Consider the following 10,738-nt stretch of genomic DNA (forward strand, 5'->3'; position numbering starts at 1 on the left):
ATCCGCGAGACGAATTTTTTAAGCCTAATTAATCCATAATTATCAAAAGTTTACTATAGCATCACATTGTCAAAATCATAGCGTAATTAGACTCAAAAGATTCGTCTCGCGAATTAGTCCAATATTATGAAATGGTTTTTGTAATTAGTGTATGTTTAATACTCTAAATTAGTGTCAAAACATCCGATATGACATAGAATTGAAATAAGTCCCTGTAAATCAAACAGCCCCTGAGTTCCATGAAAGCAACATTTTGTTAGCTAGCTTCACGCCTCTGGTCCAAGCGAAAATTACAGCGTAGCTGACGCCTGGCTGACCAGCTGGGGTCGAACAGTTCTTTTGGGTAACACGCAGTTGTATCATACTAGCAGTCATGCGAAGATACAGCAGATCAACTTATTCATTGTGTTATTCTGCAGCGTGTTTCTGAGACATATTAAAATATGAGGAGGAAAATCTCTGTACCAGTTTCCTACGGAATATATGTTGAGCTAACTCATCCCCCAAATCATCATGTTCTGTTCAAAAACAGAGAGAACGCTTCAATGGAAAAGGTGCATTGACTGTGTTTGAGGAGAAGGGGATTGAGGAGATTGGGAAGATACGCAAAACGAGATGAGCTATTAGCTCATGATTAATTGAGTATTAACTACTTTAAATTTTAAAAATAGATTAATATCATTTTTTAAAACAACTTTCATATAGAAAAATTTTTTAAAAAAGCACTGTTTAATTTGAGAAACGTGCGCGCGGAAAATGAAACAAACAAACTCACTCTCTCACCCTTTCGAACGCTGCCTTAACCGGCAGGCCCGTTGCTTGCAACAACTGGAAGAACTATCCTATCAGACGCAACGTAAGCAAGATCTACTCATCTCCGAGCATTGATCAACTGTAGCTACTACTAGTGTTCCGATTGCCATGGACCCCAATGTGGCAAAGTGAAGAAAATTGAAGATTGGTGATCTATTGTACATAACTGTACAAATCATCGATTCAGATTCTTAATGACCTGTTTGCTATTGAGAGACTCCGGTTAGCACTAATGATTTCCAGCTCGCAAAGGCAGTTGGGTACCCATCAATCAACGCCAGAGACCGATCGTGCTGGTACGTACGTACGCCTTGCCAGCTAAGGAAATCCTGAGACGGCATCATGATCATCAGCACATTCCTCTGTTCAACTCTGAGCTCTGATCGAAATCTAAAGAAAATAATACACGCCGTCATGCCATCTCCAGGTATCAACAAGATCAGCGACATGTTTATTACCAGAACGTGCGCACAAGCACGCACGGACGCAACGACTTCCTTTGGAGTAGTAGTATAAAACAAGCAGAGGAATGTACTGTTTCAGTAGCAAATAATAGAGATTTGTCACGGGTATGGAACAGATAACAGAAAGTTGTACTCGTGATTCGTACTAAGTATCTTGTTCATTCAAATCTATCTGCTCGTGATTCGTACTTGCTGCTACTGCTAGTATGAGCAGCGGAAAAAGGTGGATGCAGAAGGTAAGAAATCAACCTACCACGACGAATGAATGATGGCGGTGATGCGCAACCACCGCGGTAATGTGGCGTGCCGTCCATTTCAACCTACAAGGATTATATAAGAAAATGTTTTTTTTTGTTTTTCTGAAATCGTAAAAACAGAATACAATCTGAAGTTCTCAACAAGACTTTCAAAAGAAATAATTTTCTTGACGTTTTCAGGATTCGGAAAGTTGCAGCTGTGATTTTTCCAACCTGAAGAAATATTCTTAGGTGCGTTCCACTTCATGGTACATGTTAGTGCCAAATACCATTTCAAAGCAGCAAATTAGAGATTTTTTAAGGCGTTTGCGAAGTATTTAGAGATACTTAAAGGTGGATCAATGTGAACCGTTGATCATAAGAGGGATAAGAGGGGTAAGATACGGAATAAAATTATTGTAACATGATGGCCGTGAAGTAATTAACTAGTAATTTCTAGGTATTTAATGTGAATTGAATACATGGTTCTATTGACCGGTATCGTTGTACAGATCGATACCATTATAGAGAAATAAAAACATAAATCATGGTTACCCCGTTAATTTAGTGATTGATTCAACTTGTATCGGAGAGAGAAAAAAAATCAAAGATCATATCCTTTCTTCTTACCTTCAAAGATATCCATGACTTATTTACGCAGTTAATTAGTTATTTATATAGTTGAGGAAGAAGTTATATGTTTTTGAAACACGATACAAATTTCTTCTAGTAAAAAAGATATAAATCTCAAAAGAATTAAACATAGGGGTTTTGACGTCTTCCTGAGAACATAAAGTAAATGAAAACTTTCACTCCAATATCGTTTTCTTCAAAACAAAACGTAAATATAAAAAAAAATCATGCAAATGAGAATATCAAAGAACACAGCATAAATCCATAGAAAATCATGAAAATGAGAACAGCTAGTACCGGACAAATCACTTAACTGGTACCTATGCGGTACCAATAAAAATTTAGGGACAATTCTACCCTTTCTCTCAAGTAGTATATTTATATTTTTACCCTTGGTATCTAAGTATCTATACCAATACTTAAATACCTTTCACATGGTACCTGTTATTGAGAAGCATTGGATTTTTATCTTGTTTAGAATGCAAACACCTAAAAGTTCTCAGCAAATTAAGCTCAAATGTACTCCCTCCGTCCCAAAAAAACTTAACCTATTACCAGATGTGACACATTCTAGTACTATGAATCTAGACATAAGAATGTGTTACATCCGATTCTAGATTCGGGCCTGTTCACTTTGATGCCATTTTCATCCTTACCAAATTCTAGTAAAGTTGCCAAAAAAGTGACTACATTTAGTTTGCTACCAAATTTTGGTAACTATATAAGAAATCCTGCCAAAATTTTATCAAGTTGCTAAAATTTTGGCAACTATGCCAAAATTTTGGTAATGCCAAAATTTAGTAAGATCAAAGTGAACAACCCCTTTATTTTTTATGGGACGGAGGGAGTATCAAATTAGGATGCAAGTGGTATGGAGTACTACATCACAGACATGTGGACCCCACAGACACTCGGACCCCCACATGCAGTGAGCAATACTGGAGTAGATCCCAATTCCAAATTGATCAAATTAGCCATAGGGACTACCTCTAGACCAGTAAAAACCACGCTGATTATCTACGTGTACTGCCGGCTGGTTAGCAAGGTCTTTTCTGCTGCTTCATATGGCTCCATGCTAACCCAAGTTTTGGAGGAGGGGTCCATTCCATCATCGCTAATGCATCCTACAATTAGCTTTGGATGGCCCATGACCTATCGTTCACAGGGCGAGATTCCATGGATTTCTCTTCCCCATGTGCAGATGTGCAATGACTCTTGTGCGTTGTCTCCTGAGACGCACAATGCGCCAGAGACCCCTTCTGGCTTTCCTTTTCCCCAACTCAGCTGTGCGTACAAGTTCCTTAAACAAAGCGGTGCCCATCGTAACTGACCGAGATTTGGGACATCATGGGCGCCCTCAGCGAATCATTACATCCACAGGGTCTTACCAGTGCGCTTATTAGTTATTACCCGCTCAAAAATCAATCGCGACAGCGCTGCCAATCGTTCCATCAGCACGGGGGAGATGATGTTTGCATTCCCCAGTTAAAGAGTATTTAGTGCATTCATCTAAATATATAGCATGTTTAATTGATGAGATAGTCTACATTTTCCACAGGATGACAAGAACTAATCTCCTGGAATTTATCTGAACATATTGCCATAGAATACATTACTGTAGTTATCTGAAAATAGAACTGCATAACCAGTGTTATGACAGCAAACATGACAGAAATGGGTATAAAATCCGTTAAAAGACTGGCCAAATGAATGCTAGAACCACTACATACATGAGAAGGCTGTAGTATTGCTATTGCGCCTTCACAGGCAAAAAGCCACTATTTCAATTGTAACAAGAAAAGGAGAAATACCAGTTTCTCAGTACAGCCAAGTACAAGGAGAAAAGGAGCACAACCGATCGGAAGCATGTGCATGTACCTGGATGGTTCAAGGTGTATCAAGAAAAAGGAACTAAATTTACATTAACAGTCCACTAGAAGTATTCCAGTGAGGACAAGGTTCCAGATAAATAGACTCTTCCCTGAACAGATTCATCCAAGACAGCAAATCACAAGAGCTAAATACTGATAATTGCCAAGCCATCACCTAAATCGCTTTTCTTTTTGAAGGAGGATATTTGGGTTCCTTTTAGGTCCAGCTAACTCGCCCCATCTGGTTCCAGCTCCATGTACGCGTGAAGAAATGCTCCAAAGGGTGTCTCCTGACTGACCAGCTGCCTCTTTAGTTGGCTTCGCAATAGCTTTGGATTTCATCAGGGGATGCTTATTGCCCTTACCCATGCCAGCTGCAAGCAGCCATCTTGATCCCGATTGTTGCTGTGTTTGATTACCCCATGATTTTGTCTTCTCAGGCTCGCTCTTGAAACCAGCTACATGCACTTCTGCGACTTTAAATTGTGGAACAGAATCTTCTTCTTCCTCAATCTTTTCTTCCTTGACCAAAGCTTTTTCTAGTACCTCTTCAGTCTTGGGCTCCTCATCATCATGCTCACTGTTACCTTTATCTGTGACAGTACTGTATATCTTAGGCTTTGGGGGAACGAAGACCCTTTCCACTTGAATTAAAGCAAGCATCGGCGTGCCAACTGGCTCATAGTTACGTAGTGGGTCACGCAGTTGAACCATGAGAGCAACAGTAAAGTTGTTCCCTAACAAACCCCATCTTCTACCAGACCTCCTGTTCTTTTTGTCCACATTCTGGTTTTCAGCAACTAATTCCATTGATTTGGCATGGTGAGCAGCAAGTATCTTTGACGTCCGGTCAGTGAACTGCTCATCTTCATCTACTATGCCAGAATCAAGCCTCATCCACTCATCAAGAGTGATTGACAACCCCATTAGTCCATCGACATCACCACCACTTTGTTTGACATCCAGGAGTTGTAACCCTGCGGTTCCTTCTAAACCAAGGGAGAGGGTATTCCCTGCACATTTTCCTTGCAGAGAGGAAAATTCCCCAATAGGCTGGGCACTGATATTGGAGGGTGCATCCTCTTCTGACATGCCAGATTGTATCCTCAGACCCTCAATGGAAAGGGCTTCAATCTTTTCCATGGCTAATGGTGCAAGATCCTCAAGTGAAACATATTCTGAAGTGCTTTCCCTACCTAATGATGATGACAGATTAGTACATCTCCCTTTCTTACTCTTGCCAAAGGTAGCATTGCCAATCCCTCCAGCTAAAGCATCCATGGTATGATTATCCAATAGGTCATATCTGAATTGGTAAAGAGGAGAAACTTTAATAAATGAAATAAGATGAAGTAGATAAACGGCAGAAAATATATGGCAAGAAAGGCCGACCTTTCAGAAGACTCTAAAGCTGGAGAAGCCTCCCAAGCAATCTGCTGCATCATTTTGCCATTGACATCTTCTAAGGGCATAAGTTTATTTGCTTGCATTGATAACTTTTCGATTCCAACTGAGGCCAGACCATGCAGAATCTCCATAATCCCAGAGCCCATCTCTGCTGGTAGTACAATTGGTGAAGAAGCCTGCATGACCAAGCTGCAATTGTTTTTCGCATTTTTGAACAGGACTGGATTCATCGAGCGCAGAAATCCTCCATCTTTTGTCTGAACAAATGGACCCAAGCCATCGGCCAAAGGTGGTAGCTCAATGGGTGACTCAGGTGGAAGGTCAATGGGGCTACCAAACCCACTTCTACTTCCGGGTGGAGAAGATTGGAAAGACTTCTCATTTAACCCAAATTGCCGCATCAAGGCTTCAGTTTCTTCATCTTCCAGTGATTTAGCTCGAAATATGTTATCTATGGGCTGAATCGCGTTCTGAAGCTCAAGTTCTGCTTCACGTATGATTGTAGAGAGATCAAAATCATGTGCAAAATCTTCACACCTGGGTTCTTCCGCATCATCTTCATAACTAAGTTCTTCCGCTTCATCTTCAAAGTCCAAACCAAGAATACCATTCCCAGATGCTAGAGCTTCCTTTTCAAACTGCTTCCAAAGCCGCTCTCTTGGTGACTCCGAATCACTACCTGAGGTTGCTCCCAATGGACTATGCTCTATCCCAAGCATATTCAAAAACTCACTAGCAACAAAATCGGACGAGGCATCCATGCTGCGTGATCTGATCATCCTACTAGCAGAATTACAGCCTTCTGTCACACCCACACAGCTCAACCGCCTAGAACGTTTACCTTCTACAATTGGTGAGTCAAATTGTTCTGGCTCGACCACAGAGAGGCTATTGATTAGACACCCCAGATCTTCCAATTCTGCATCCAGCTGATCCTCCCCATCCAATTCTACGGTAGGCAATGAAACCGCTTTGACCATTGAATCCTTCTTCTCTCCCGCATCCTCGCTTTCAAAACAAACATCACTGAACACCTCTTCTGGCTTCCCTCCAACACTCTCCTCAGCACAGGCATCACCTACTGACACAGCCTTGGCCTCTCCCTCATTTTCTCCAACTTCGTCCCTAAAGTCCTCATTTCCATCAGCTACATTATCAGTCCCCACAGATTTTAGCTGTTCTGGATCCTCAAGGGCAATCTCAACTCCCTGTTCGATCACACTGAACTCTGCAGCATCACAATTGCCCTCTGGATGTGCCAAGTCCACATTTCTCACCTCAACGGATGTGCAATGCTTCGATTGTGGCGACTCATTCTCCTCAGATTCTACTGTTGGCACCTCCTCCTTCCTCACATCGAGGCCTGCATCACCAAAAAACGGCAGAGCCTTGACAGTCCTCCCGCTTGGCAACACCTCGTGTAACACTCTCACATCCCGGCTCCGTGCCGGCACTGGTGTAGGGGTCTGCACTGACACCTGCCGCGCCATCGAGCCACGCCTCAGCCCCGCCACCTCACCTCCCTTCTGCTGCTCCCCGGCGGCGCCTACCAGCGTGCACGAGAAGGTGACATTGAGCCGCGCGCCGCGGGCGGGGCCGGACAGCCGGAAGCTCGTGCTCCACTTCCCGAACCCGGAGCCGCCGCCCTCCTCGAGATCGTCGAAGGAGAGTGGGAGCAATCGGGTGAGGTCAACCTCGTGCTTCCCGAGCTCGAGCGCCGAGGTGGCGGCGACGACGACGAACGGTCGGGGCTCATACTTGACTGCGGCCTTGGCGCCGCGGGAGAAGTAGACGGGCGAGCGCTGCGTCAACACCTCCTCGAACGAGGCGGCTCCGAGGGCGGCCGCGACGGGGCGGGTGGACGCGCACAGGGACATCCGGCGGAAGTGGACGGAGATCGGGGAGCCATCGAGCGCGGCGGGGAGGCCGTCCACAGAGTGCACGTGGAGGGCGAACGCGCAGTCGAGGCGGCGCCGCCCTAGGTGCGAGATGGCCGTCAGAGACTTCTTCCAGAAGGACGAGCTCGAGGAGGTGGAGGCCGCCGCCGCCGCCGCCGCCGAGGAGGAGGAGGACGATGAGGCGGACGGCAGGAGCTTGCGCGTGGAGGAGGAAGGCTTCAGCCTGGGCTTGTGGCGGGCCTGGTCGGCGACGGACGGGGCGGGGAGCGGGAGCGAGCGGCGGCGGCGGGAGGAGGCGGAGTGGTCAAGGGAGAGCGCCTTGTGGAGCGTGACGATGTCGCGCGCGAGGGCCGCGTCCCCGGCGTCGCCCCCCGCCCGGTCGGCGGCCCCCGGCGGCGGCACGAGGTAGCGGGACGACATGGACGGATAGCAGCAGAGGAGGGTTTGAGTTTTGGAATTTTGGGGTGGGGATTTTTGGGGGAGGGAGGGCGCGGCCGGCGTGAGGGGGCAGGGGAGCGGAGCGGATGCCTTGCTTGGCGTTGGCTTTGGTTGCCTTGCCCCGCTGGTTTCCTGCGTCGTGTTGCTGCAGCTACTGTGCGGCGGGCTCGCCGGCTCGGTGCTTTGGCCTTGCTCAGTCAGCTGGATCTGGGATCTGAGGAGGACAGAATTCTTGTCTCGTGGTGGAGTGGAAACCCATGGAAGAAGTCGTGGAACTCGCGGAGGAGAAGGTTTGGTGGATGGATGTTGGGGTCGTATTGAAGGGTTTGGAACTTGGGAAGGGGCAGAAGATCGTTTGGTGTGATCGCGTTCTGATATGGGTTGTTCTTGTTCCTGCGATTGATACATTCCCTTCCTGAACTCGACAGATTGGGGTGGAAAGATGTACCTGTCAAAAATTTGTGTAGGTAGATTGAATTCAGGGATTCATGTATTCGAATTTTAAAAATGGCAGGGGTCCTGATTTCCTGTATGTTTTGGTGTACTAGGAAGGTATTTAATGGCATGTACCTGGATGAAGCGGTGGCATAATTGGTATAAGTGGAAGTAAATCGAGCAACTTCCAACCATCCCCATTTTTTTTTTTGATAGAAATACGCTCACTTTATTCAGATAGCATGGCGATCAGTGGAATCACGATCTACCAAAATGTTCACAAATTCTGGGAGGGGAATAGACCAAACATTTGGTTGTTCCGGGTCCCTATCCAAACACATGTGAGCAAGTGCATCCGCACAGGCATTACAAGATCGATGGACATGCCTGATATCCGTTACTACGAAATACATAGACAAAATAAGACGTAATTCCCTGAAAACGATACCTCCAGAACTTCTATCAAACTCATCAGTTTTGAGAGCAGAAACAAGATTGAGACAATCCGATTCAATAATCACCCGGGAAATGCCATGATCTATTGCAGCTTCAAGTGCAGCTAAACAAGCCTCTGCCATCAGTGCGTCTGAAACCATCGGCAAACGCCCTAATCCAGCTAGCACTCCCCGTCCATTTTCACCTCTGATCACAAAACCCCAAGCTCCATCCCTGGACATCTCCCGATAAGCTCCATCAAAGTTTATTTTTAGAATACCTGGTGGAGGTGCCTTCCATGTGTTGCCCTTTCTCACAGATCGGCCAGACTGAACTGTATTCTGTATTCTGTAAGACAGGGTTTTCCAGATACGCTGCAGTATTCTGAACATGATGCTCAATCTCGCCCTGGGACAACATCTCCTCCCCGATGTTTGCTTTATTCCTTGCACTCCACCATACCCACAGTAAATGGAATATAGTCGTTTTGACCTTGTCACTTTTCTGCATGATTTTGGCCACAAATTCACTAGCCGACTGCATTTGGACCAGCTCCAGTCTACACTCTTCCAGGTCCAAGCTCTGCCAGCATTTCCTCATAAGTTTGCACTTCAAAAAATAGTGGCCACCATCCTCATTCTGCCTGTGACATACTGGACATCTAGTATCAATCTGCATACCACGCTTCTGAATACTCATGCGAAAGGGCAAGCTGTTATGTGCAAGGCGCCATATGAAGTGCTTAACTTTAGGGAGATATGGAAGTTTCCAAATCTGTTGCCAGCACAACTTTTCCATGTTTGTTTGGCCGCTGCTGGATGCTCCGTCCTGCTTCGGTTTATGTCGACGTCTCTCATCCTCCAAAACATGATACGCAGACTTGACTGAAAAAATTCCCCTATTATCAAAATGCCAAGCCAACCCATCCTCCACACATGCCCTAATTGGTATTGTTAGGATTTGCTTGACATCTTCTTCCCAAAACAGACCTTCAATGAGCTCCTTGTCCCATTTTCCAGTAGTCGGATCGATGAGATCAGCGACCTTGTTCACCACAGTTCTCCCCCGGGGTGTAATAGGCCGTCTGGTAATTCCACTCGGTAACCAAGGATCGTGCCATATATCAATATTTGTGCCATCTCCCACTCTCCAAATCAAACCTTTCTTCAGCGCTTGAATTCCCCGAACGATGCTCCTCCAAGAATATGATATCCCCGGTTTCTCTTTCATAGCCATTAAGTCTCCCGTCGGGAAGTATTTTGCTCGGAGAACTTGTGCACATAGCGACATTGGCTCCATGATTAGCCGCCATCCTTGCCGCGCTAACATAGCTAAATTGAACAAATGCAGGTCCCGGTAACCTATCCCCCCTTGCTCCTTGCGCCTGCATAACAGCTCCCATGACACCCAATGGACTTTGTTCTCATTTTCCTGCTGTGCCCACCAAAACCGGCACACAAGCGAACCCAACTCGTCACATAAAGTTTTGGTAAGATCAAAACATGACATTGCATGGAATGGATTGTACAACTGATTTTATCAGGATCTCTTTGCCGGCCTTAGAAAGTAACCTTTCTTTCCACCCTTGTAGCCATTTCCAGACTCTATCTTTCAGATATGAGAAAGTTTGACTCCTCGATCTACCCATATAAATTGGTAATCCCAAATATTTCTCATTTCTAGCCTCCGACTGGATCCCCAGTCCTGCCATCACATTCTCTTTCTCCACAGTGGTGCTGTTTTTACTGAACATGATCGTTGATTTATCCTTGTTGATAGTCTGTCCCGAACAATCCTCATAAAGTGATAGCACATTCTGCAGATGAGCTGAACTCTGGTTGTTAATTTTGAAGAGTAGCAGCGAGTCGTCTGCAAAAAGAAGGTGATTTATGATCGGGGCCCCCTGACACACACGCACTCCTTCAATATCACCCCTGTCTTCCGCTGAATTGAGTAGGCAAGAGAACGCTTCAGCACATAGCAAAAACAAATAGGGCAATAGTGGATCACCTTGCCTCAATCCTCTCTGGGGTATTATCTACTCTGTTTAGTCACCATTAACCTTGATACAATACGAGACCGTAGAAACAAAGCCCATGACTATATTA

The 10,738-nt window shown here is 45.4% G+C and overlaps 1 protein-coding gene across 1 annotated transcript; it reads right to left on the bottom strand.

The window, feature by feature from the left end:
- Positions 1 to 3,912: 3,912 nt before the first annotated feature.
- LOC127781436 (protein PLASTID MOVEMENT IMPAIRED 1-RELATED 1-like) lies at positions 3,913 to 8,102 on the bottom strand. The gene is made up of 2 exons (XM_052308393.1): positions 5,410 to 8,102; positions 3,913 to 5,323 (listed from the first exon to the last, which is right to left on the bottom strand). Exons 1-2 carry the CDS (start codon positions 7,740 to 7,742, stop codon positions 4,189 to 4,191), a joined length of 3,468 nt encoding a protein of 1,155 aa, XP_052164353.1. The 5' UTR covers positions 7,743 to 8,102; the 3' UTR covers positions 3,913 to 4,188.
- Positions 8,103 to 10,738: the final 2,636 nt, after the last annotated feature.

The sequence above is a fragment of the Oryza glaberrima genome, chromosome 1 (genome assembly GCF_000147395.1).
Source record: "Oryza glaberrima chromosome 1, OglaRS2, whole genome shotgun sequence".
NCBI classification, from domain to species: Eukaryota; Viridiplantae; Streptophyta; class Magnoliopsida; order Poales; family Poaceae; genus Oryza; species Oryza glaberrima.